Source organism: Pongo pygmaeus, chromosome 2 (assembly GCF_028885625.2).
Source record: "Pongo pygmaeus isolate AG05252 chromosome 2, NHGRI_mPonPyg2-v2.0_pri, whole genome shotgun sequence".
NCBI lineage: Eukaryota > Metazoa > Chordata > Mammalia > Primates > Hominidae > Pongo > Pongo pygmaeus.
In genome coordinates this window covers 94,860,721-94,888,497 of record NC_085930.1, presented here as the reverse complement: position 1 = coordinate 94,888,497, position 27,777 = coordinate 94,860,721, and the positions used below count along the sequence as shown (strand labels likewise).

General features: G+C 51.6%; 1 protein-coding gene across 4 annotated transcripts in view; it reads right to left on the bottom strand.

Moving 5' to 3' along the window:
- Positions 1-3,940: 3,940 nt before the first annotated feature.
- The window catches only part of FAM3D (FAM3 metabolism regulating signaling molecule D), a 32,192-nt gene continuing 8,355 nt past the window's right edge, over positions 3,941-27,777 (bottom strand). Inside the window, exons 2-10 of one of the 4 annotated variants that reach the window (XM_054480739.1) lie at positions 24,903-24,953; positions 23,304-23,411; positions 19,323-19,346; positions 15,516-15,633; positions 13,689-13,747; positions 10,118-10,168; positions 7,129-7,213; positions 6,283-6,409; positions 3,941-4,359 (exon numbers count right to left, since the gene is read on the bottom strand). In XM_054480739.1, the coding sequence (XP_054336714.1) occupies positions 4,270-4,359; positions 6,283-6,409; positions 7,129-7,213; positions 10,118-10,168; positions 13,689-13,747; positions 15,516-15,633; positions 19,323-19,346; positions 23,304-23,411; positions 24,903-24,915 (675 nt within the window). In that variant the 5' untranslated portion in view covers positions 24,916-24,953 and the 3' untranslated portion in view covers positions 3,941-4,269. The remainder of the gene's footprint in view (positions 4,360-6,282; positions 6,410-7,128; positions 7,214-10,117; positions 10,169-13,688; positions 13,748-15,515; positions 15,634-19,322; positions 19,347-23,303; positions 23,412-24,902; positions 24,954-27,777) is intronic. The other 3 variants (XM_054480738.1, XM_054480741.1, XM_054480740.2) reach the window with 3 other exon arrangements.

Sequence of the window (27,777 nt, the reverse complement as noted above, 5' to 3'; positions counted from 1 at the left end):
TGTGTAAAACAGGATAACAATGGTTCCCACCCCGTGGACAAGGGGGCTATGAGGATGAAATGAGGTAATTCATGTAAAGCTCTGAGCAGAACGTCTGGAAAACTGCAATTCTCTGTAGAAGTGAGGTGCTGCAATTGTTACACTATCAGCAAGCCCGAAGACAAGTCCAGTGCCCATTGGGAAGTCCCAGATAACGAGTTCATTAGGCGTAACAGCCTTTCCCAAGAGTTGGGTGTGTGGGGAGACCTTGCCGCCCTTCCCCAGCTTGTGCTGCCACCTACTGGTGAGGACCAGAATTACAGCTTCTGGAAAGCTCTCCCCATGACCCCACCCCTCACAGCCCCATCCTCACTCCCGGGATGGGTGGGAGGCACATTGGCAGGGAGTGGGGAGGCAAATCCAAGCCCCCAGTTCTGAGGCCACGATTAGCTTGCAGAGATTCCTGAAGGCTTGTCGACCCCAGTGAGAAAATGTGTCCCAAGTCTTATCCATTTCACTTTCTGATGATCCCTGGAACAGGCGCCTGGTCCGGGCCACCACCCTCTATTCCTGGATGATACGGCAGCCTCCTCACTGGCCTCCCTTCCTCCACTCCTTCCCACAGCAGCAAGGAATTTTCAAAATATGCAGATCTGGTCAGCTTGCCCCCAGCTTAAATCTCCCAGTGTGTCCCCTGACCTGGGACAAAGTCCAAGCCCTCTGCTCAGCTCACAAGTCCCCTCGGGCTCTCACTTCCCACTCAGCCCTGTCACCCATCCTCTGCCCCTTCCAGGCCTTGTTTATGCTGTTCCCTGGCCTGACATGCTCATCCCTCCCTTATTTGCCTGGTGAGCTCCTACACACTCCTGAGGGCTCAGCATGGGTGCTGCTTCCTCCAGGATGCCTTCCTGGATCCCCTAAGGCTGGGGCAGGGGTCCTGCAGTCTTCCCCCTTACCAACCCATGTCGCCTCTGGATTTGTATCCCCTGCTAGACTGAGTGGGAATGGTGCTGAGTTTTCTTCACTGCAGCATCCCCAAGCCTACCGGACTCTTGATGCATATCAGGTTTGCTGAGTGATGAAAATCTTGGCGATAAAGACCCAACTCTCTACAGCTCGAGCTGACCTGGGGGTCCCTATAGTGGCCACAATGTCCTGAAAATGACGTTGAGAGTCTGACAGGTGTTTGCCACTTTTGTGACACCCACCCAAGGGGGGCCTAGTGTGGCTGGCTCAAGAATGCAGTCTCCTTGGTGGGTTATGGGGGTACAACGATGGCTACTTGGGCTTATCTTCTGACTTCTGGGCATCTGAGGATGTGTCCCCTGAGGCCTACACCTTGTCAAGGAGTGGGAGGCTGGAGGGGGGCATGATCCCTAATCTCTGCCTTGTGTTCCCTGGTGTGGAACAGCACGTTGCCTCTTCCATGAGCTCCGCGTGGCAGTGGCAAGTGCAGCTCCCCCACTCTGAGCTCTTTCTCCTTGAGAACTGATCCCTTTTATGACAACAATTCCTGCAGACCTGGAGGTCTTATCTCCCAGCCCAGGCTCGGGCTCAGTCCCATCCAGCTGGCCATGCCCACCGCCTCTCTTAGGATGGTCCCCCAGGATCCCACTTTGGGATAGGGATTGTCATGTAGGTGATTTGTTAAGGACTGGCCCCTGGGGACACTGGTAAGAGAGTGGAGGAGCAGGATGGGAAAGGGGAAGGAGGTAAGCAAAGGGACACTTTCAGGCAAAGTCCCAGCTCCCACCTGATCCCTCTGGGAATCGTGGAGTGTAAATTGCACCTTGTGGTCGTCATGCCCAGAGATAAGGAGCTGGCCTTTCACGTTCCGACACCCGCCAGTCATTAGCTAAGGACCATCCTGGAGTGGTGTACACTCCCCGAGCTTCCTGATCTGTCTTCTTTGCACTTGTGCTCAAAGAATGTATGAGTAGCCCAAGGGCAATTCTCCAAAGAAGAGTTCAGACTGACCATTAGTAACAAAATCTGGGAAAGGGCACCTGGGACTCTTCCCTGCATTCTCTGATTGAGCCAGTTGACATGTTCTCAGTCTTCTTTGAAGTGTTGTGCAGTGCAGTTTCTGGAAAAGTCCATGTGTCTTCTCTTCAACGAGGCAGCTACCCCATGTCTTAAAATAGTGGCCACTGCCAAGAGCCCTCTGCCTAGCCCTGGTCCCTGCTCAAGAGCTCATTTTAGAGGTCTTTGTATGCTCTTTAAAAATTTTACAAGGTACTCCTGCTTGTTGTAAAGTGAAATTTCCAAGCTCTCAAAGGTGTTTATGGTCATCATGAAAATTTCCTGCCACCTTCATTCCCAGAGCAGGTTTCTGGGCAGATGTTTTTCCAGGTAGTCTACTGATGTGGTTGGAAGTGGTTATTCAGGCCTGCCAGCATGCTCCCGCTTTCATCCGTGAGGGTGAGCTGGGGTGGTTTGGGCAGGGAGTGATGGAATTGACAGGATGTCTGGATGGGCACCTTCTGACTTCCTCAGCCAACTCTGAGCACAGCTCCCCCCCAGGCTCTTTGAATTTTTTTTTTTTTTTTTTTTTTTAGATGGAGTCTTGCTGTCACCCAGGCTGGAGTGCAGTGGTGCAATCTCGGCTCACTGCAATCCCCACCTCCCAGGTTCAAGCGATTCTCCTGCCTCAGCCTCCCAAGTAGCTGGGATTACAGGTCAGTGCCACCATACCTGGCTAACTTTTATATGTTGGCCAGGCTGGTCTTAAACTCCTGGCCTCAGGTGATCCGCCCACCTCGGCCTCCCAAAGTGCTGGGATTATAGGCGTGAGCCACCGCACCTGGCCTGGACCTTGATTTTGATATCACTGCAATTGTAGCCCATGTCCCACCTGCCGTGGCCCCTGATGGAAGGTTCACACACACTATTGTCTCTACCCCAGACTATTTTGGCACATTTGAAGTGCTCCCTGGCCCCAGGACTTGGGAGCTGTGAGTCTCAGACCACTGGTGGGCATCTGTGCTTGGGCAGAGGGTTTCTTCTCCATGAGGTGTAGTGTCCCCAGCACATGCTCCGGGAGGCTGAGTAGCAATGCTTTCTGCCCCCACGACCTCCTTTCAAGACTTAGTCTAGAGCCTGGGAACTGGGCCCTTCTCAGAAACCTCAGGCAGGTCTTGACACCGTATTCCTTGGGCCTTCCCATTTCAGTGTGCTCCTGCGGCCTGCCAGCAGCTGGCATTGCCATCTCCTTGCTGGGGGCTTGCTGTGAAGCCACAGAGGGCCACTCTTCCCTAGGCAAGGCAGACAAGAAGCACCTAGGAATTCATATCATCCCCAACACCAGAAGCCCTCAACAAACCACTGGTGGGAGTCGGTGTGTAAATACCCCAGCTCCCTCACTCCCGGGTGGAGTATCTCCAAGGTGCATGTTCTACCCCGATTCCTAGAGCTTCAGGTGGGAGTCAGCTCCAGTCCCCACAGGGGTAGCTGGGTTGAAACCACACCCTTCACTGGCTGCCTTCCCCTCCTTCCCTTTGCCATCTCACTTCCCTACTTCTCTATTGGTGTTTCCCACAATCACCTCCTAAATATACTGGTTGCCCTTGAGTCCTTGTCTCAGGGTCCGCTGGGGCAGAGACAGCCCGGAAGCCTTCCCTGAAGCCTGCAGCACAGCCTGGCGGCTCCTTCCAGCCAGATTCAGATCTGCCCCTCCTCTCCCTCTCCTGCTCTGGACTTGCTCCAGCTCTCCTTCAGACAGAGGGTGATGACAGTATTTCTTGCATCCTGTCCCTAGCTCCCTCTGTTCCCGTCCATCCCACATGTTATGCAGGAACTGAGGATTCTCTCAGGCCCATGGGAAATGCCAGAAACACAGCTCCCTCCCAGCTGCCTAAGGGGGAGCCTGAAGCTGTCACCGACCTGTCTGAACCCATGGCCCATGCTGAGCCTGGAGCAGTTCAATCCCAGGGAGAAACGTGGCCACTGGAGTCATCAGAAAGCTCATTCAAAACCAGCAAAAATAAAATTTAATTCGGCTCAAGTCTGGGCAGTTTGTCCTTCCTCAGGACCGGCCGTCAGCAGTCCCTGACGAAAGCACCCCGTTCTCTCCACAGACAGCTGGTTCCAGAAGGACCCTCTGAGGCTGGTCTTCCGGGTAGGATGCACTGTGGGAGGGTTCTGTTTCCAAGGAGGAGAGGCGCGACACAGTGTGCACGGACCTGCAGCACCTTCCACGTGGCACCCCCTGCTCCTCCTCAGTCCCTGCTGGGCTCTGACTCCTAAGTCAGGCAGGAGCTTCTTCAGGCCCCTGGTTCAGGAAGAGCCACCCTAAAATGGCTTCGGGGGCAGGCAGCCCTCCATCTCCAGCAGCTCTGGCCAACCCTCGTATTTGTTTGTGTCTGGGCTGTTCTTTAAGAACTAGAGAGGGAGAAGACAGAGAAATATAGGCAGTGAGTGAGGCCGTTTAGAACTCACGCCCGCATGGACACTGTGCTCTAAACCTAAATGGGGGTGTGGGATGTTGTGAACCCACTTCACAGATGGGGAAACTGAGGCTCAGAGAGGGGATGCAACTTGCTCAAGGTCTCAGAGATGGGATCAGAGCCCAGTTAACTGCTCTCACGCCCTGAAGGGTAACCAGTTGTTGGAGAGATCTAGCCCCTCCCCACAAATTCTCTTTGTCCCTCTAGGATACCTCAAATAACAATAATGAGAGCAACAATAAAAAGAAGACTCCGACCACGTCTTGAGCGCTTGCTGTATGCCAGGTGCTGTTCTGCAGTGCCTTATGTATTTAATCTGCACAGTGGCCCTGGGGAGTGTACACTGTTTACATCCCATTCTACAGATGGGGAAGCTGAGGCACAGAGGGTCACTGCCCGTAGTCATTGGCTGGTAAGTGGCAGAACCACTACATAATATTAATTAATAGTAATAATAAGGGGTGGGGTGCAGTGGCTCACACCTATCATCCCAGAACTTTGGGAGGGTAAGGAAGGAGGGTCACTTGAGGCCAGGAGTTCAAGACCAGCCTGGGCAACATGGGAGACCCTGTCTCTAGAAAACATAAAAAAATTAGCTGGGTGTGGTGGCACATGTCTGTGGTCCCAGCTACTCAGGAGGCGGAGGCGGGAGGATTGCTTGAGCCCAGGAGGTCGAGGCTGCAGTGAGCCGAGATTGTGCCACTGCACTCCAGCCTAGGTGACAGAGCGAGACCCTATCTCAAAAAATATATATACTAGTAATGAGTATGTAAGAAGAATAAAATCGCTTAGGATTGTGTCTAAAATGCTCAGGTTTAGTTTATGAAAGAAAAAAACGTAAATGGCAAAATCTGCTGTTGGAATCATTGTGGCTGACAGGAATTAAAAAAGAGATTCTAGATGCTACCTGTCTAAAACCCAGTTTCCCAAGTGTGGGGACTAAGAACAGACCGGCTTAGTCCCATCAGGGTGCTTGGTTCATTTTTGCGTGTCAGGTCCCGGCCAGCTGGTTGCAGATGGGTGAAGACGGTGCTGGGCTTCCTGTACTCCCACACCTCCTCTGTCTTGCCGGTTCCCCTGGGTCTGGAGCCCACGCTTCGGGGCAGAACAGCGCCACCTGCCCATGCAGCCTCAGGCCTCTTGCCTCTTGCTAGGGCCCTGCTGCAGCACCCCCACAGGACATTCGGGAACCACACCCGGCCGCCCCCGCCCACTGGCCTCCTGCATTCTTCACTGCGTTCAGGTAATTTCTAGTTACCCGAATACATCCTCTTAGAAACACATGCGTACAGATCAAGACCACATTTTCTAGCTTAGGAAAAAAATCCTCCCATCCCAGTCGTGGTGCCCTTCCTAGAGCTCAGCACACGGTTCCCTGCACCTGCCCGCTCCGGCACCTCTTGTATGATGATGGCATTGGCCTCCTCCCTGCCTTCTGACTTCCCTCTCCGTATTCTCCATGCCCAGCCAGGGAGGCTGAAGGGACGGGGACAGGCATCCTGCTCCTTTCCCCGGGCTCCCCTTCCCCGTCACACAGCTCCACGTCTCCATTTCTTTCTCGTTCCTTCATGCCTCACTTGCCCATCATCCTTCTTTTCTCCTTTTCCCTCTTCCTTTTCTGATAATTATCTGTATACCTGCGTATTTATATATGACCCAGCTTTTGCGAAATGGCCAAGGCAGCTTCCTGGCCAATCAGACCGCCCTGGTCTTTGGAGTGAATGACAGCCAGGGGCCTCTCCCCAGACAATCCTCCCAATTTTAAGGCCCTTGGGAGGTGAATGGGTGACTGTTCTTCCTACCACCATCCAGCTCCTCGTCCATTCTTCGTAGGGCCGGGTTGTGGCCCAGAACCCACCTGCTCAAAGGGGCTTTTACCCCTGAAGTCTTTGGCTCCTATGAACACCCAGCTGTCCCGGAAGCCCAGTTGTTTTGCGTAGGAACTCCCCAAGTCAGAGAAGAGTTTCCTGCTTTCATCATTCATTCTGCAGAGGACCAGAGAGGATGGTCAGGATGTGGGGGTGGCTCGCAGGGGCATCAGGTGGTGGGATTCTTATGGGGCGATGTTCCCACCCTTCTCCCCGTTCAGCATTTGCCCTGGGGGTGCCCAGAGAACGTGGCTGCACTCAGGAAGGACAGGGTAAAGGGCTTCAAGACTTCCTCTCTAAAAGGGCCTCAGATGGGGCTGGAGATGTGTTAAAACAGTACTGCTCTATTTACAAATACAATACACATTCATTTGGAAAATATGGAAGATCACAAAGAAGTAACTAAGAAATACAATCTCACCCTTCCTCCCCTTGGCGTGATCAGTGTATATACTTCCATATAGTGTGTTTTTTCCCCTCACTTAGCACTAGAGGATGAGCGATTTTCCACGTCCTTAAATACTTTCTGCACCATCATTTTTGATGCAGTCTATCTTCATTTGTGTATATATCATATCCTATGTCACTGTATGTCATAGTTTCTGTAGCCAGTCAGCTGTTATTATTGGACAGGGAGAGGGTTTCCAGTGTTTCACTGTGGTAATGAAGGCTGTGATGAACCTCCTAGAACATTTCTTTGCATACTTGTCTGATAATTTCCTTGAGGTAAGTTGCCAGAAAATGGAGCTGGCCAAAGAGCAGAAAAGGGTGTGCAGGGTTTGAAGGTATTCAGTTTGCATCACTGTGTGGCCTGGCAGGTAGAGTTTTCTACTTACTTGGTCCCTGGGTCGTCGTAGGAGGCCACCAGCACCAGTGCACCCCCTGGAATTTCTTTAAGGAATTTCACTAGGTGCGTAATATCTGGGGGAGGAAGGAAAAGGTGCTGGTGATTTAGGGGAAATGAGCCCTGTTCATTCTCATGCTTGTCTACTGCCCCATGATGCAGGAGTCAGCTAGGCCCAGTGGACACTGGGCTGAGCTCAGAAGCCAGGAGGAGGAGCATCCCAGGTGGAGCTCCCTGTAGCCCTTGTCCTAGGGGAGGGCAGAGTGAGCAGAGTGAGGGGGACTCATCCAGGTGATGTGGGGTGGCTTCTGGACACTGGAATTTAGAAATTCCCCACGTGACTCTGATTTGCAGCTGAGGGTGAGCACCACTGGTAGAAGGGCCTTTGTGTGCCTACCCCTCTGGGGACCAAGTGCCATCATCTCTCAGGTGCTCTGGGCCCTTTGCATACCCCATATCCCATTCTACACTGGACAATGCCCAGATTATCTGTGCTGACTTTAGATGGTACAGCACACGGCCTCAGACAACTGAGATCCCTGGGAGAGAACTCGAATCTGCTATGAATACAACTCTCCTGCTGTGTCAAGGAGCAAGGCTCTGCGTGTGTCTTTAATGCCTCCCTAACTTGCCAAGCTCTCTATTTAACAGAGAACAGCTCTAGGTTTAGCTCCTGGGGGAGGCATCAGCATCCAGTTCACTGTGAAGAGGCTGATTTGTTTCCATTGTGATTATTATTATTATTTTGACACAGAGTTTCGCTCTTGTTGCCCAGGCTGGAGTGCAATGGCGCGATCTCCGCTCACCGCAACCTCCACCTCCTGGGTTCAAGTGATTCTCCTACCTCAGCCTCCCAAGTAGCTGGAATTACAGGCATGTGCCACCATGCCTGGCTAATTTTGTGTTTTTAGTAGAATTGGAGTTTCTCCATGTTGGTCAGGCCGGTCTCAAACTCCCAACCTCAGGTGATCCGCCTGTCTCGGCCTCCCAAAGTGCTGGGATTACAGGCATAAGCCACTGTCCCAGGGCCCTCCATTGTGATTATTTTTATGGTCACCTTCCCTGCATAACAAGTGATAATAGCTTTCCACTTAAGGCAGTAATATAGTTTCCTTTTAAGATATATTTACTTAGGTAAGAAAAAAAGTGATCCAATTTAAAGGAAAATACTAATAATGCAGATATTATTCTAGATATGGTGCAACTCAAGTGGGCTCAAGTTTGGGAACAAGCAGCCTAGTGGTTAAAGCAGAGACTATATCTGTCAAATGAGGATGAGTAATAGCCCTGCTTATAACCTCTTTATAAAGTGCAAATGTGACAATAACTTTGGGCATACAGTAAGCGTACTCTAATGGAACCAAAAATTATTAGCAGGATTGGCTGCATAATTTGCAGGACCCAGTGAAGAATGAAAATGCAGGGCCTTTTAATAAAAAATTATTAAGTATTTCAAGACCACGATGGCAGAGCATCAAGCCAAGTGTGAGATTCTTCCAAGCATGGGCCCCATGTCACTGCCCTGTCCCCAGGTCATAGGCCCACAAAGCTGGCCTTGATTATTAGTATTCCAGTGTGGACCTCTAGGACCTTGGGGAAGAAGCCATTCTCCCAACTAAGGCCAGCTGCCAGCCAGCTCAGTGACAGAGGTTTCCGGTCAACCACCACAGTTGCTCTTCTAAAGAAATGGCCCTTGAATTTTTATGACAAAAGGAGGGAGCTCTTAAAGCACCATTAATTTGTGTTGTTAGCAGATATTACAGTCTGGTGCTTGTCTGGATGGACAGTGGGTATTTGGAAAAAATAAAGCATGCCTTCTGCTAATGATCATCTCACTTTAAAAAGCCATCATCCCCTTTTGTTTCCTGAAGGGAAGGGCTACTTGCTCACAATGCTTCTGTTTCTGGGTCCCCATCAGCCATGGCTACATTCAAGTTTATAATAAGGCATTTTAAAGCTTATTTTCATCTTTAGGCTTTTTTTCCTTTTCATTCTCACAGATGATTTCCTTGCTTCTGAGTCATCTGGATGGAATGAGGGAAGAGGGGAGAGAAGGGGAAGAGGAGGGAAGGGAGAAGACTAAAATAGCTTGCCTGGACCCCTCCACCAGTCAGGCTGGACACCCTTCCACCAATTATTTCAGGTTATCATCTAATCCTCACATCAATTTTATGGAGTGGTAACTATAGCTGCCTCTATGTTATAGATGAAGAAACTGAGGCTCAAGAGGTGCCACTTGCTTCAGGTCATGCCGCCGGTGGTCTCTGACTCCAGAGACTGGACCTTTTCCATAAACCTGGCCCCAGGCCAAGCTGAACATCAGTAGGACTCCAGGAAGGATGTCTGGTCCTCAGCCCCTGGCCTGTCCCCATCTCCTGTTGCCCCTGTCCTCAGCTCTATCCTGTACCAGGAGGAGGGACCTTGCACACTGCATGTGGGCACTTCGGTGTGCCCATCCAAGCTCCATCCACACCACCCTCCCGTCAAGCAACAGCCAGCCCCTGGTCACCCCTCCATCCTGGGGGATTGTCAGAAGCCTGGGGGTGGGGCACACCTGGTAAGAGACCTGCGTGGGCCCTCATGCAGACTCCAGGTCAGCACACTCCTAGCTCTGCGGACTCCTCATCCATGAGTTGGGATGATGGAGATGGAGGAGGGCTGGGTGGGGTCTTATGAAGCCCTGGGCCCAGGACAGGGTTCCAGCTGCCCATCTGATGTTTCCTGAGCTCACTTCTTAAATAAAGCATTGCACTTGAATCCCTGTCTCAGGATCTGAGTCTGGGAGATCCCAAATGAGATGGCCAGAAGGAGTTTTGAAAGCAGCAGGACACCCTCAACCTCCCACTGCACCTCTTCCCGGGTGCCTCCTGTGGAAAGAAGCACCAGGTACCTCAAGCCACCAGGTCCCTTGCCACATGAAGAGGCTCAGCCCTCTGCACTGCACCCCCCATTGTGACTTCAGTGTCAGCAGAGGCACCTACCTCCAGAGTACATGTCAAATGCCTTCTGTCCCAGGACAGCTCCTGTGGTTCCTAGGGGTTAAGAGGAGAACGATTATCCCCTGTAACACGTGTCGTTCTGCCTGTCGTTCTGCTGAAAATGGCTAATCTGTAGTCTAAGATCTAAAAACAGAATAAGAATCTAATGAAATCAGGTCCTATAAAGAGCACGCAGGACTACAGTAGGTTTCCAGGAATGGCTGGGCTCATCTGAGAGGTTTGAGAATGTAATGGCTGAGGACATCTCTGGAATCAAACTGAGTCTACTCAGTCCGAGTCTGTGTTCTGTCCTACCAGTTTCTAACACAGGACTTAGCATTTTGACCTCAATTTTTGCATCTGTACAATGGGTTGTGGGAACTAAAGGAGATACATTTAAAATATTAATGGTAGTCATACAAGATGAATTTTAGCTGCAAAATCAAAATCAAAATGACAGTCGTCATCATTATTCCCACCTAAATAGAAAACCTACAACTGGAGTCCTCCACCTCTTGAAGGCAAAGGGATTTGTGTTGGGCTAAGCGGTACTCAGTTTCCCAGGGTCCAGTAACCTGGATTGCGTTTGTGGGTTTTGTAGGAGGAGGTGGCCGAAGGCCAAGCCCTCCAGGGAACCGAGTCTTCTGGCGGAACATTACAATTCGCGCTCTCCGCCGCTAGATGGAGGTGTTGCAGAGGGGATGGCAGCTCCGAGGCTTACGGAGGAGGGTGGGGACGAGGCCTAGGCTGTCCAGGTAGCGCGACAGGCTCGCTTAGCAGCCTCTCCAGGATTCTCGGGAGCCACGTAGCGTAAACGGAATGCTTCACCTGGGGCCCTTGGAAGGAGTCTATAAACCCATGGAGCTGCTTTTGTGATCGCGTGCGCTTGTGAATGTTTCTGCAATTGGAGAGTGGTGGGGGTAGGGGTGGCGGCCAGCATAGCTGGAAGATCCTGAGGACTCTCTGCCCCGCTAAAGGTTAAAGACTACTGGATCCTTAGCAATCCTTGTGTTGCTCTTGGTCATATAGATGAGGACACTGAGCCCCTTACATGATTTGTTGGGCTTCCCCACATCTGGCATACATAGCACGCATGTATACAGTAGGTGCTGTATACATGGTTGAGACATTTCTAGTCTAGGGAGGTAGTTCAGGTGAATGATTAAGACCTGGAGTTAACTCGATCCAGGTTCAAATGTAGGTGGTTTTATAGGCTGTGTGACCTTGGGCAAGTTGCTTAACTTCTTCTTCTTTTTTTTTTTTTTTTTTTGGATAGGGTCTCTCTCTGCTGCCCAGGCTGGAGTGCAATGGTGTGAGCTTGGCTGACTGCAACCTGGACCCCCCAGGCTCAAGCAATCCTCCCACCTCAGCCTTAGCTGGGACTACAGGTGTGCACCACCACACCCAGCTAATTTTTTTACTTTTTGTAGAGATGGGGCGGATTCGGGGGGGTGGTTCACTGTTACTCAGGCTGTTCTTGAACTCCTGAGCTCAAGCGATCTGCCCACCGCAGCCTCTCAAAGTGCTGGGATTACAGGCATGAGCCACTGCACCCAGCCTGCTTAACCTCTTTGAGCCTTAGTTTCTTACCTGGGAAATGGGGATATTGAGCCTAGCTCCATCCTAGCACAGTGATGGGGTTAAATGAAAAGGCACAGTAAGTGCCCAATAAATGCTAGTTCTTATTGCCATTGATGGTTATTTTCATCCTTTTGGCTTTGTGAGAAGCAGGGAAAGAGGCCTAGTCTGGGGCCATCTCATTGGAGAATATTCAAAAAGCTTTTCTCAGGTGGGACCCATTTAGGGGAGAAAGTCAGCAGGTTTCAGCCAGGTCAACTGCAGCCTGTGCCATTTCCTGCCTGCCCTCACTGTGGGGTGAGGGCAGATGGATGGGAGTGTTGATGTACGCTGAGGCTCCTACAGTCTTCTGGGGTCTGGCATGCACAAAAGAGAGCTCTGAGACCAGCCTGGGCACACCCTCCCTGCAGGAGGGAGCCACCATCCCTGCAGCCACTTCACTGAGGCTGGAGTGGAACAGGCCTGGGCCCTCCTCAAACCTGCAGAGGAATGCCTCCACTCAGCCTCCTGCCTCTCCCTGCCCTGGCCCTTCCTGGGCTCCTAGGAAGTTGGCCAGGGCTGTCCTCTGACTCCCGTCTGTCCAGGAACAGCCCCATCACTGCTCCAGGCCTCGACTTCTCCCCTGACCCAGCAGGGTTTCTTGGCAGAGCGAGAAAAGGCTTTCTCTGGAGTGAAGTGCAGGGGCTTGGAGCTGGCAAGGCCGGGGCTCCCATCCTACCCTGTTCCTTCCTAAGTGTGCTCATGTGGTCCTGCCACACACAAGCTCGACAAGTTCCTTCCTGAGCATCCCTTACACCTTTTCCCCAACTTGCCCTGACCTTTGTCCCAGAAGTGGCCCTTACAGCCAGTTCTTAGAAAACTCTGTTTTGTAAGAACAGAGGCAGAGAGGAGGTCTGGCTGGGGCTAGACCACCTGGTCCTTACCTGACCCTGTAAGTCCACTCCCTCCTGAAATGTGTCCCCACTTCAGGCTTGGTGGCCCTCTGGCCTCCTGTTTAAGTGTGTGTCCTGCAGGAGACGCAGGGTTATCAAGGCCATGGATTCCCTTGTGGTCTCCCTGCCTCCAGCCTGCCTACTCCAAGCTGGAGGGAGGTTTCTGGAATGCAGGCCTGGCCCCTCACACCCTGCTCAAAGCCTTTCCGTGGCTCCCTACTGCTCTCGGCTTCCAGTCACACTTCTTAGCAGGCTTGCTAGCTCCTCATGCTCTGGCCTTGCTGCTCTCCCCAGCCTTGCCTCTTCATGTTGCCCTGCAAACCTCTCTCCCTCCCTTTCCCTTCTCCTCCCTGCACTGTGTTGCCCCTGCCCGGAAAGAGCCTTCCCCAATTTTCTCCTGGCCAGCGCCCACAATCCTTCAGGCCTCAGCTGGCCATCACCTCCTGCTGGAAGCCTCCCCTGAACCACCCGGCGTCTGTCCCCTGTTCTGCATCCCAGCTCCGCATCCCAGCTCCCATAGCTGTGCTTCCTGCCCCTCCAGAGAGGCTCACCACATTGAGATTGTTTGTGAGCTTCACGGATACCTATGGAGGCTGTGAAGCCAGGGCCTTTCTAGTTATTGGCTGACCCCCAGTGTCCTGTACAGAGCCTGGCCCACAGTAGCTGCTGCCTGTATTTGTTGAATGAATGAATGAATGAATGAAGGTGTATACTCAGCACGTGATCTTGCACTGTCATTGGTTGTCCCCACATCCTCATTTGTGTTGGTTTAAGCAGAGAGGCTTTGAGGATGGGGTCATGTTTCATTCATGTTCCATAGGAGAAGTGTGTCCTCCTGAGATAGGAGCATGTGGCAGGGGCTTGGCTAGCTCTGCAGTTCTACAGCTCTGCGGGTCTTTGAGACCTTCTGTTCCCCCAGGCCAGCCACACTTCCCTTCCTGCACTCTACGGGCATTCCTGCCATGAGGTAGGAGCTGAGCCAATGTTGGTTGAATGAATATGCCGCTACCCCTACCTTCCCTGGTTCTGGGTGGGAACTGTCTGGGGATGGATCTGCAACTCACCATTCACCAGGGCGATGTTTAGGCCTCTGCCCACGTTGTTTTTCACAGGACTCATGATCCTGAAGACAATGAAGAAGAAATATGACAGTCGGTCCCGAGCGTGGAATGAACACTCTGCTCTCCCAGCTGGGGAACTCTGCGAGGGCCCACATAAGCAATGCGGAAGTGTTGGGAAACACATGCAATAACTGGGGCCATCTGTTTTCTCCTGAAAACTAGTGGTGGGCTGGATTCTCTGAAGAGTTTCTCAAGGCATGTTGGACCAGAACAACCTGCTCAGAGAAGAGGTGAGGTCCCTGCCTGGGCCTCTGAGGTGTTGGAGGTGGGGCCAGCCCACCTCCAGGCCATGAGGCCTGGCTGCTGGAAGGAGGCAGGACCCAGAAGGTTGCTGCCATCCTGGGGTGTCTGAGTCCCCACGTGGCCCAGCTATGTTCCTGCTGGCCCAGCATCCACACCCTTGTCTCCGGATGTGCGGTGGGAGAATTGTCTTGCTCCACGAACAGGCCAGGTGGTTCCTGGAATTGACCTCTCTCTCCCAGGCGTGGACAAGCAGAGCATCCTACGTCCCCAGCTACAGTGACTGGCTGATATGGTTTGGCTGTGTCCCCACCCAAATCTCATCTTGAATTCCCACGTGTTGTGGGAGGGACCCAGTGGGAGGTAATTGAATCATGGGGGCAGGTCTTTCCCATGCTGTTCTCATGATAGTAAGTCTCACAAGATCTGATGGTTTTATAAAGAGGCTGCACAAGCTTTTTCTCTGCCTGCTGCCATCCATGTAAGATATGACTTGCTCCTCCTTTGCCTTCCGCCATGATTATGAGGCTTCTCCTGCCACATGGAACTGTGAGTCCATTAAACTCTTTTTCCTGGATAAATTACCCAGTCTCGGGTATGTCTTTATCAGCAGCATGAAAACGGACTAATACAATGGGCTAGCCTTGGTCGTGTGACCCAGGCCAGTCAATGAAATACAGGCTTGGGACTTTTGCAGGGATAATTTAGACAGGAAGGCTCTTTTCCCATTAGGGTGCTAGGCTGGGCTAATATGTCAAACCAGCTGGTGGTCTCTGTCTTTAACCACATGGAGAAATCCCTTGCAAGTAGAAAAAAAAAGCAAAGCTATTAGACAGAGGAGGGTAGAGCTGAAGATGGGGTGAGAGACAACCCTGATGACATTGTTTGAATCCCTGGATCCAGCTGGTCCTGAAGCCTGCCTACCACCCTTGGTCTTTTAGGTATTTGAACCCATCAGTTCCTTGTTTTGCTTAAACAAACTGTGGTTAGGTTCAGAATCCTGGTTTAAACACCCGTCCCTGAGTTCTTTCATAGGTTGCACTTGCTGTCCCAGGGCCTTTACTGTCTAGGTTGGATGATGGGTACACAGCCTTTCTCCTGTACTGGGGTGGAAGCCCTGGTGCCTGCTATATCTGGGCTTTGATGCCTGGATCAGGATCTTGAAACTTCTCTGCAGGCATTTCCTTTCATGGGAAGCCCAGCAACTTGGCTGTTAGACTTGAGGTCAAATCCTGGCCCTGCCACTGGGAAGGTGACCCTGTCTGCACCCCACTATCCTCATCTTTACAATAGGGGTAATAGCCCCACCTCCCAGGATGTCGGGGGAATGAATGAGAGATGCTGTGAAGCACCAGGCAAGGTACTGGTGGAAGTGGGAGCTGTTTCAATTATTGTTATTTGTGCCTCACACACCCAGAGTGAAAGGGAAGCTGTGGGCTGGTCTCACAGGCCAGCCCCTGCAGCCTCTGAATGTTTTAATGAATGAATGAAATAAGATAAAATAAACATAGTTGCGTCTTAGGTACTTACATGCGGTCCTCAAAGCACAAAGTGGGGCCCACGACGTTGGCGGCCCCACTGCAGATTTTAAACGCAAAGTAGTTGGCTGGGCAGGGCTTGATGAGGCCACACTTGTACTTTTGAACTTCTGGGGAGGAAAGAGACCAGCCTTGGTGAGCAGCAGCTCAGAAGGTACTTGGGGGAGAAGGAGGGGAGGGCCAGGGCTAGGGCCAGGGCGCAGCTTGGGACGAAGCTCAGAGCCTCTTTCTGGGGGAGCCTTCGCTGACCGCAAAGTCTGGGAGATGTGCCCTTCTGGGCTCCACGGTGCCTCCAACAGCCCCCACCAGAGCACACAGGACCATCCCAGAATTAATTTTTGGGCTTCCCATCACAGCTACAGCCACAGCAGGGCACCCTTGGTAAATGTAACCAGAGTAAACCTGAGTCACCATGATGAAGGGACTCTCCTGAGAACCTCTCATTTGGGCCATGGCAGCCTTCTGAGTCCCCAGAGGCCCCTGTTGAGAACTCCCAGGGACCCTGGCAGGGTGAGTAGGAGCACTTCTCTCTAGCCAGGTTCCCTTGGGCAAATCCTCAACCTCCTTGCACCTCATCTTATCTGCAAAATGGGGTACCTGTGGTGCCTCCCCCACTGGGTTCTTGTGAGGAATACATGAGTGTGGTTTAATGCTCAGTACACACTGGCTATTCTTCTCATCATTCATTCATTTATCACTCATTTACTGAGCATCTACTAAGTGCCTGACGCTGGAGTACAACAGAGAACAGGCAGACGGTTCCGGTTCTACCACTGGGAGCTCACCACGGTGTTGGGAGCCCACTGGGTACTCACTAAGTGGCACCTCTGGTGATGCTGGCTGTTCCTAAGACCTGCATCTTCTCCATGCAGCCTTCACAGGGTAAACTGGGGAGGTCCATGCCTGGGGGGAGATGCTGGTGGGACCTAAAGATGTGGCTGAGCGGCTGAGCCCTCAATGTGCTCTTTGAGTTCTGGGATGACATCTGCCCTTGCAGCCTGGCATGTTCTAATTCATCCTAATGTGTGCTTTTTAGTGCCAGCTGACAGTTTGGAAGGCAGCATTAAGGAGGACTGGGTAAACATGGATTTGGAGAATCTCATGCTCATCTGCAAAGTGAAAATGGGGGTTGGGCAGCCTTTCCCTCCCCAGCCCCTGTGCCAGGCGTCTGGCCAAGGTCTGCCAGTGTGTGCTTTGGAGCAAAGCTGCAGGCTCCCTAAGGAAGCTTGCACATGCCAGGACCTTGCTGCGTGCAAGGCACTGGGGCCAGGACTTTATGTTTATTATCTTATTGACTCATCCTGAAAACTCCTGTGCCTGGCACATAGTAGGCACTGGATAGTCTTCATTGCATAACATGTACAATATTTGGGCCAGGCTACACCCGAGGCTGGAAGGGACCATGTGGTTTCCAGGGCCCTCCCTGGTCTATAGGGAGCTTTTAGGTGAATCAGGAAAATGCACCCCTTTGGAGGGGCACAACTCACTGGTGCCAGGCTTGGCGAGCACCTTTGAGTAGGTAAAGGTGCCCCTTCTAGGAGCAAATGCAGCCCACGCCAGGGAACCCTGCTGGCTTGGTTTCCCTCCACTGAGCAGGCAACCCTGGGAATCTGAGAGGAAATGCCTGTCCGGGGCTCCCCCTCTTCTGGTTTCAGCACACACACATGATGGGTGGGACTGAACTCAAACCATGACATTGTCACCCAGAGAGTGGGCGGGGGCAGAGGCATCTGTGAAAGGCTGTTCAGGAAAGAGTGGGTATCCAAGCCTGTGGCTTAGGGGAGAGAGGGCCGGGCTGGGGGTAGACCAACTCCCCTTCTCCTCCTTCTGGGCAGGATCCCTATGAAGGGGCCCAGCCCCCACCTATGGGATTGGCTGAGGTGTGATGCTGGGGAGGGAAGCCAGGGCATGGCTCCTGGTCTCCTACAGCCTTGGGGCCCCACCTCCAGCCACGTGCACCCCTCACCCAGAGATCTCACCTATGCAGGGAGATCATTCCCAGCCCTGGGGACCACTTCTGGAGTTTGCCCAGAGCCTAATCAATTGCAGCTAAGTCTGATAAACCTGATGTCAACAGGCTGGCTTAAGCAGGCTTTTCCAGCATTGATTTTCTGACCATCCAGCCTTCACAGTCATGCTGCTGGATGAAGGGAGATGAGGCCAAGGGGGCCTCAGCCTCTGGGAGGCAGGAGATTTGCTCTCTGGGTTCTGGCCTAGAAGGCTGCTCCCATCAGCTGCCTCAATCCCTGAGGCCCAACCCCCCTGGGAACCCTAGTGCTGTTGCTCAGGGCATGGAACTGGTGTGCTACCAAGACCACTGGGGCAGGGGTTCATTCAGGAAATAGGCTGCTCTTTCATTAATCTGTTCTGTGGCTTGCCAGAAATTGCTCCCTTTATCTTTGCCAACTGTGAAATCAGGGAGTTGGTTTAGATCAGGGTTGTCAAACAGGTTTCCTCTTAAATGTCAATGTGGACCTCCTGTTAAAGGCTTAATGATAAATGTCTCAAGGCTGCCTATGGGCTTGGAGGGAAAGAATGCTGGGATTGATTGGTGATGTCTGCCATGGAAACAGGCAGTGTGGAAAGCAGCATGTGTGCTTGAATTTGCTATCCCCCCAGCAGGTGATGTCTAAGTGTTTGATAGCAACAAGATGCTGTGACACTCTGTGTCCACTTCAGAATAAGACTGAGGAGACTTCAGGGAGCTAGGGTTAAGGGTGTGGGGTGAATGACTGGTGTTGCTTCATATTGTCTTTGCCTTCTGTAATCTCACAGTGTACTGGGGCACCCATGTCCTTCTTAGCCAGGTAAAATCCTATTTTGGGAGCCACAGCCCTCTTCAGAGTCACCACCGTGTTGAGAAGGAAATGGAGAGGGCCTGGAGGTGCTGCCTCTTGCAAAGAGGGATTGAGGGGGTGGGCTCTGGACTAGATGGTGGAGGGGGTTTGACTTCTGCCTCACCACTTAACAGCTGTGTGACCCTGGCCAAAAGATTTCACTTCTCGGTGCCTTAGTTTCCTTACCTATAAAAGGGGCTACTTACAGCACCAACATAGCGTTGTATGTAGGATTGCATGAGATGCCTGTGAAGTTCTGAATCCAGTGCCTGGCACATAATAGACACTCAATCATCGTTACTAGTACCATCATCACAGCTCTCCCTCCCCTTCCTTGTCCTGACTCTCTAGCCAAGGACTCCACTGGAGTATTCTTGCCTCTAGGCCTTTGCAGAGGGGATACCTCCTCCCTGAGGCCTTCCAAGGGGTGCCCCTCCTGGAACCCAGAGCACTTTCACCACTTCTCTTAGGCAGATCTGGCATTTCCACCCCAACAGACAATCAGCACCCACTTCTGTTTGTCTCTGGGGCCCCTGTAGTGCCTGACATGGTCGCTGGCACTTTGTAGCAAGAACCCTGAGCCAAGCCTGGGATCACTGCAATGGGATTAAGGAGCACAGCCCTGGTCCTCGGACTCCCAGCTGTGTGGGGTTGTCAGAGACAGGGGGCAGGGGCAGGGTTCGGTCCAGACTGCAGCAGGGGTACTGGAGAAGGGGCAGAGTTGAACTGTCTCTACAGTCTGAATGACTGAGAGGGGGCCACCCCTGCCACAGGGCTTAGGGGCTTCAGAAAGCACCACTGGGCCATGGGAGGAGAGGACTGGGAAGAATCAGGAAGCCCAGGTTTCTCTGGGACCTGTAGGGCTCAGAGCAGGGGCCCTGGGCCTTGTTGCCCTAGGGCAAATGGGAGCAGGGGGTGAGTGGATGAGGTGGGGGGAGGTGTGGAGCTGCACAGATACTCACCGATTTCCTTGGTGGGCGAGGCTGCTGGAGAGAAGACAGAATCTGGTTAGAGGAAAAGCACTTCGGACCCTCCTGCAGGATGGAGGTTGGGGGCTGGGGGCTGGGGAGTGGGAAGAAGGGGCTTTAAATTGGTGCCATTGAAATGAACTAAAAATCCCTTGCCACTGTCACCCCTTCACACACATACATACACGCACAGCACACATATACACAGATACACATGTGTACACACACGCACACACATATACACATGCACACACACATGCATGCAGATATATGTGACACTCATGTATGCATACAGACACACAGGTATGGTCACATATACAGACACACGTGTGCACACACAGACATGTGTACACACACGCAGACATACACGTGTGTGCATATACACACATACACTTGTACAAGACACACACACGACTCTCCCTTGGTTCAAAAGAAGCTGGGCTGTTTGAGACCCATTGGAGTTTGTGCCCTAGTTCCTAGTATATGACCGCATGAGACGTTTAACCTCCCTGGGCCTCAGTTTCCTTGATGGCACATGGAGATGGCACGTGTGATGACAGCCACCCTCACAGGGCCGTGGAGGGGACCCAGTGAGATCACTCTGTGAGGGCCAAGCCCAGTGCCTGGCCCCTGGGCCCCAGTGAAGGGTAGAGTTGTGCTGCTGTGGGTGTTTGGCCCATATTGGAGTGTCTCTTTCCTGACTGCCCGCAGTGCATATTGTCTGCACTGGCTCTAGGGCCCTTGGCCACTTCCTGACATCTTATACCATGTCCTAGTTGTTTCTGCGGTTCTACATCGTATCTCCCACCATGCCAGCAGTGACGCCTGGAGGACAGGGCCTCCAGAGGAAGCAGAAATGCTAGGGGAAGAAACTCTCCTTTTTTGGGGGAACACCCCCCAACACTTACACGCTTTCCATTTGGTTCTCAGGGGCTGTCCATCTGGAAATGTCCCTACCCCTTGCCTCCAAGGCCTCACGAGTGGCATGAGACCCAAGCTGGGTCAATCATATTATTACATTCCTCTGGAGACAGAGCCCTTCCCTACTTCCCTATGTTGATATGTTGATATATAGTGGGTGGGGGCGCGGGGAGAGGGAGGGAGGGAGGGAGAGAGAGAGAGAGAGAGAGAGAAAGTGCTTTTTCAGGCAAGTGAGAAGATAAGCATCAGGAGAGGAGCCATCGTGCCTGCCTTAGAGAGAAAGCTGCCCATGGAACGAGGCCCTAATCTGTTGAGGTCAAGTAGTAACAAGCAGAGCCCAGGGATGTAGAAAGAAGAGAGACCAGCTCTGGGGCCTTCACGGAAGACTCCTGGATTCAGCCACACCTGAAGCCACAAGATGCCCATAGTGGACGATCAAGACATCGTGTTTTGTTGAAACCAGTTAAAGTTGAGTTGGTCACTCTCATCTGAAAGAACTCTGCCTAACTTTCTAGGCACAGGGGTTCTTAATCTGGTTTCTGTGCCATGATTCCCTTTGGTGGTTTGGAAAAGCCCATGAACTCCCTTCAGAATAAAATTATTCTCACTTCCCTTGAGATACTTATCACTTTATACTCCAACAGACTGTGTTATTAAATGCATAAAGTAAAATAGATTGGAAACCAATTATATATCAAGATAACAGTAAAAACAAAAACCAAATTTGTGCTATAGTCATATATGTGCTCCTATATCAGTGCATTAAATAACAAAATGAGGTTAGGAACCTCTGAAGTAAATGAAAATTACCCCCTTCAGTGCTGAAACACAAATGGTTTTTACTGGCCATCTTTCCCACTGGTTACGTTTCCTGCCACTGTAAACATTTTTTGAGACTCTGCATCATGTTAATGCACTTTCATTTTTCCACATGCTGTGATCAAGTCTGTTTCTTTCTCTGACTCAGACCATGAGCAGGGCCACAGGTTCCTCATTGAGGGTCCCTGGGGCCAAACACAGAGTTCAAAACCCAGCAGTCACTTGATGATGGTTGGTTGGAGGTGTTGACTTGTCAAACCCCAGGTAGTTGAGTACTGAGAGAGAAATAATTACTGGGTCTCTTTTCAATTACTGCCCCTCTCCCACCTCGGACTGGGGCACTCTCCTCTAGAGGACATCCCTGAGCCTCCTACACTGACCTGGGCCCCTCACCTTTGAGGCCGTTAGTGCAGCCACATCACTGTCTAGTTTGTAAAAGCAGCGATCCTGGGCAGGGGGGTGCAGGGGTGGGGACACGGTGGCCACTAAGCATCTATATAAACTTATAAATCATCTCAACATGGGCTGTGGAACATGCTTGACAAGAAGCAAACGAGGTAAGGGATTGCAGACACTCCACTGTGGGGTCATGTTCAAGAAGGAGTGACTGGTTTACTTGCTGTCTTAGGAAGCTAGGAGAGGCTCGGTTCACCGATGTTTGTGATGACATCAGTGCACGTGGTTCTTGGTCTTCAAGTGGGATGAATCCAGAGATATAAATCCCTTCCCTTCACTTCTTCCTTTGATCAGAAAGGATTTGAATCTGGGAGACCTGGGTTCCCGTTCTTGTTCTAATATCTCCAAGAGGAACTTGGGCGAGTTTTTAAATCTCCTCGAGCTTCTGTTTTCTCAGAACACATGTGAAACCACATCAAGGAATGTGCTTGAGTCCATTCCACAACCACACCATAGATCACTCTGTGGGACATTTGTGCAGGTTAAATGAGACTGTGCATGTAAAGCAGCTAGCATCCAGCATCCTTCCACCTGTCCATCCATTCATTCATTCATTCATCTATCCACCCACCCATCATCCACCAACCCACCCACCATCTACCCATCTAGCCATCCACCCATCCATCTACTCACTCATGCCTTCTCCACCGACTCGTCCATCCATCCACCCTTCCCTCCACCGACCCATCTACCCATCCACCCATTCATCTACCCACTCATCCCTTCACCACTGACCCATCCATCTACTTATCTCTCCATCTATCTATCCAGCCATTCACACATGCACCCATTCACTCATCCATTCTCCACCCACCCATTCATTCACCCATCTCTCCATTTGCCCATTCATCTGTCCATCTACTCATCCCTCCATCTACCCATCCAACCATCCATTTATCTATCCACCTGCCCACTCAGCCATTCTTCACTCATCCATCCATCTGTCCATCCATGCATCCATCCATCCATCCATCCATCCATCCATCCATCCATCCATCCATCCATCCATCTCTCCATCTACCCATCCATCCATCTACTCATCCTTCCAACTACCCATCCATCCACCCACCCATTTATCCATTCATCCATCCATCTTTTTTTTTCACTCATCAAATGTTTACTAGGCATCTGCTCTGTGCCAGGCACTAGAGAGGTGGATGCACACAAAATAAAATCCTTGTTTTCAGGAAGCTCACATTCTAGGGTGTGGAGACAGGCAACAAACAATAAACAAACATAAAAACCATGACAGATAATGATGGTGTTCTGAAGGAAAAAGCCTGACATGAGAGAAGCTAAACTAGGAGAAAGGGGTGCAACCTTAGCAGGGCAACCTTAGCTGAAACTCGAAGGCTGAGAAGGAGCCAGGTAGGAGGGCAGGTGGGGGGGATCTGCATGAAGAGATAGAGGAAGAGGGAGCAGCAGGTGCAGGTGAAGACACTCAATACATGATTTTCTTTCTTCCTTTCCTCCCACCTCCCTTCTTTCTGTTCTTCCTCCCTCTGTCCTTCCTCCTTTCTTTCCTTCCTTCTTCGGGTCACCTTTTCAAAGTGGTCCTTGATGTGGGCACATGTGTTGCCCAGGCCCTTGCAATGCACCTCTGTTTCCCATGGACTCCACCCTTCCTGGTAGTCTGCGGGTGCCCCCTCTCCCTGCGATGGCTGGGGTCCCAAAGGCAGCACAGCTTGTCATGGGTCATCTAGGGATGGAGGGAAGAATATGTCTTTGGCCCCCAGGCCTGGTCTGCAGTTCCTGCCCCCAGCAGTGAGCCCCACTTACCCAGCCAGCGTGGCAGACGGATGGTTTTCATGCTGAAACTCATGTAGCTTCGAATAAACATCCATGTCGTGACTATGGCAAAGATGAGGGCCAGGAGGCGAAGCACACCTGCCGAGCAAGGGGATGCTGCCAGGAGACCACAGAGCCAAGACCACATCGCAAGACCACGTGTGAGTTCTTCCCAAATCCCACAGACCCCATGCTGTAGGCTCAGACCACATCCACGCTGGGGACAAGACCATGAGACCATGTGGTAAGACATATGTGAATTTGTCCAGTGGCCAGATGGTGAGATTGTGCTGCCAAGTCATGTGGCAACATTCCCCCAAGTGGGTCCCTTGGGAGAGAAAGTTAAAAATGTACCTGCCTGGGCTTCACTTAGCCCTCCAGAGAGAGAGAATCTTTAGCAATGAGGTCAGCATTCTGGACCTTTCTGTAGCCCCTTAAGGGGAGGCCTGAGAACTGCAGTGGGAGGGCAGGACTCTGGGAGGGGAGCCCTGGAACAGGAGTCAGGAAGGCTGTGGCCAGTGCTCAGGGCAGCCAGCAGTGCTGTGCGACTCTGAGCAGGAGCTCAGCCTCTCTGAGCTGAAGTCCTTCAGGCACAGAGCAGACATGGTAACACCCTTGCCCCTGAGCTTGTTGGCAGGGATATTGTAGTTGTCAAAAGTAGGCAGCCTCCAGGTGGCTTGGGATTGGGGCTGCCCAACCCCATGTGGCCACTGGACAAATTCACATGTTGGGATTGGGGCTGCCCAACCCCATGTGGCCACTGGACAAATTCACATGTGTCTTACCACATGGTCTGGGGAGAAGGCCCGCCGGGTCCTGTGGGGTGGGATGCAGGTCTGTGGGGAACCCTGGTCTTCAACGGCACAGCATGGATCTAGGCACCCAGAATTCCTCTTGGGTATCAGCTCACATTCACACAGCACTCAATTTTGTGCCGGGCACCATGTGAGCAACTTTTGAATACATTATCTCAGTTTATTCTCTGAGTAACCCTATGTGCTGGATACTATTGATTATTCCTATTTTACATATGAGGAAACTGAGAGGCAGTCACTTCCCCACTGTCACTTGGCTAGTATGTGTCAAAAGTGGGGTTTAAACCCGGAGGAGTAAGCTGACTTCAAAATCCTGTGCCCCTGACTCCTTATAGCTGTTCTCAAATGTAAATGAGGCAGGCGTATTTCCTGTTTGCTGTCTCAGTTTCCCTATCTGTACAAAGGGGGTACAGTATGAGGGTGTGGACTAGAAGGCCTTTGCCTCCCTTGCGCCCAGCCGTATGGTATAAAAATTCTAGAATAGCCCTCCTCGAGGTAAATATTTTTGTCTCTAATTTCCAACCAGGCCAAGTGTTTCCAAGATGGGCACTCTCAATGATCCCAGCCATGTGGGGCTTCTGTGCAGAAGTTCCTCCTGCCTTTCAGCCTAGAGACAGAAGTCACCTCTTCTACTCTTCCAGCCTCCCCTGGATTGCTTTCCTCCTGGAATTTGGGCCTGACCATTTGAGAACAGATACAGCCAAATCACTGTGAGCCCAGGATGGGTGGACACAGCTGACAGAAAAATGACTCCAAAACCAATTTCAGAGCCTACCTGACGCTCTCATCTTGTCCAGGTGAAGGGTGGCTTGGGGTCAGCTTCCACCTATGGAGAGAAGAAAATCCAGTTAGAAACTGGCATCATGTCTGCAAGTGACCAAGCCTGAATATGAGGGACAGGGACCTCTAACTGTGGAGATCATAATTCTTTCAGTTGGGTTCCACACCACCTGCCATATGAACAAGAGGGCAATGTTCCTCCTTTCCTGTCTGCCTCCACCTCTCCTTCACTCTTGCCCCTGGAGTTTTATATTTAATTCTCTATGTTTTTTTGAAGTGCAGAGATTAGAAAGTAGAGGAAGGTGTAGTCTGGTAAGCCACTGTCTTTTGGGAGATTTGCTTTATTCATTTATCCATCTATCCATTTGTTCATTTGTTCACCCATCCATCCATCAACCCATCAGTTGATTCATCCATCCATCCATCCATCCATCCATCCATCCATCCATCCATCCTCTGTCCATTCACTTTTCCATCCATCTCTCTATTCTCTATCTACCTGTCCATCCATCCTTTCAGCTGTCTATTTGGCCCTCCTTCCCTTCCTTCCTTCCTACCAGCCAGCCAGGGAGGTTGAGCTAGCTAGCTGCAGTGAAACCATCAGGGAGCAGAAGCCCAGTCGATCTTTGTTTATTGTACCAAGATAAACAGTAATCACAACTCATATATTACAGGTGGCTTTGTGCCAGGTGCCATCTCTGCATTATCTCTTTAATCCTCACAACCCCCATGTTAGGGATGAGTAAGCAAGACCCACCATGGCTAAGTCCAGGGTTATTCAGCTTGCAAGGGTGAGAGTCAGAATTTGGATGCAGGTTTCTGGCTGCTGAACACTCCCTGACACCCCTCTTCCTCTGCCCTACTGGGGTCTCACTGCCAAGAATTTTTATCTCAGAGGAGGGTTGAAACCAAAGTTTTCTCCCTTATTCAGGGAGAATAAGGGAGACCCTGAGCAGGGCAGGGTCATCTTACTCTCCACCTCCCTCTTTGTCACCCCCCAGGTGCTGGACAGTTACCAGTGATTTGCAGCTTTGAAACCCCGAGGAGGTCTGTGGAGACTTAGAGGACAGGAGGTCTTTGGTCCCAGACTTCCCACACCAGCTCCAAGGCAGCAGGTAACCTTCTCTGACTGTAATGACCTCTCCCACAACTCTTCCTGCCCCCTCCCCACCCCAGAATCTTTATCCTAAAAATCCATCTCAACAGACATGGTCTCCAAATTCAACTGCCAAAGGCTCAGACCTGAGACAGGAGACTGGGCTCGTGCCTGGCACAGCCCCCAACACTCTCTTCAACCTTGAGCAAGTCTGTTCGCCTCCTTGGCCCTCCATATATACACTGAGAGGTGCTTGGGCTGAACCAGTCCTTAATGTTTAAGCAACAATAACAGCAACAGCAACTGCAAAACCACACCTCCTCTTGTGAATTGTAACAGTCCTCCCACCACCCTGATGTTACTCCTCTAGGGCCTTCCAGGTGAGAAAACCAAGCTGTCACCTGGCTCTACCCACAGAAAAATTGTGGAACTTTAACTTCCTGAAATTCAGATTACCAGCTTCTTTCTTTCCAGATAAAAAATATATTATGATCACGACTACGCTTTGGATGTGACCTACAGTCCAGGAACCTAGGTTCCTGGATGAGACTCAAAAGACATTTGGAGGAACCCCATGTTAGAGGAGCCATGTTAGAACCCCATGTTAGAGGTTAGGTGGCTGGACAGGATGGAAGGACAGGGACAGGGTCAGAGAGATGGGGTTGGATGGACAGACAGACATGAATATTCACAGAGGGTGTGTACAGAGACACTCCAGCCTGGGACAGAGTTGAAGGGGGAGAGGGAGAGAAGGGGGGGGGGTGGGGAAGAGAGAGAGAGAGAGAGAGAGAATGAGAAGAGGGAGACACAACAAGTACTTTTAATATCCGCACACACAGATTCAAAGAGAAACACTCAGAGACAGACAACAGAGATAGGGACAGAGACAGAGGGTAGGGGACACACACCTGGGCAGAGGGCTAGCCTCTTGCTGTCCTGTCCATGCTGAGCAGGAAATCTGGCTTCAGGGCAGTGGGGTGGAGAGGGGCATGGGCCAGGGGCCAGTCCCCATTGGGCGGTGAGGGCTCCCCAGCCTGCTCTTCCTCTGGGCTGAGTTGCCCTCCCAGCACCTGCAGGGCTACCCGGTGTCGTGAGTTTCTAGCCTGCTCACCCTGGCAGCCCGTGAGTGCTCTGGAGCTGGGGCCCAGGACTGGCCTGCTGGTGTGGGGAGGGGGAAAGACACTCGCAGCAGGTACACAGGGTGGAGCAAGAATCCCTCTGTAGCCACCCAAACCCAAAAGAGTGTGTTTTCTCCTTCCTGTTGGAGATTGTCCCAACCTGTTATTCAGGTTACAAAGTTGCCCGGCAAAGAAACGAGGAGAAAAGTTCTATTGCCCTGGATGCTTACCTAGCCAGCTTAGCATGGCTAAGTCAGCTTCAGGGTGGTGTGTGTGCAAGTGGCAGTGGAAGGGGAGGTGGCAGGTCTGGGGACAAGGTGGGGTTGGTGAAGGCATGAATCACTGCAAGTCACCCCATTCCTCCCATTGTCTGTCCTCACTGTCCTTGGACCTCTTCCTCTGTCCTGCCCTTCCCCATAGCTCCCTTCTCATTTCTGACTGCAGGTCAGCCGTGTGTGTAAGCCCCAAGCCTCTCTTTTCAATGGCAGGCCTAGGATGTGGGGCATTGAGGAAGTGCTGGATGAATATTTGGAAACTGAATGAATTGAATTCTTGTATTGTCCTGGAAGGTTAGAATGATTAAACCACCAGATAGAGAAGGAAGTTGAAGTTCAGAAAGGGCAAGTCACTTGTCTAAGGCCACACAGTCAGTTGTG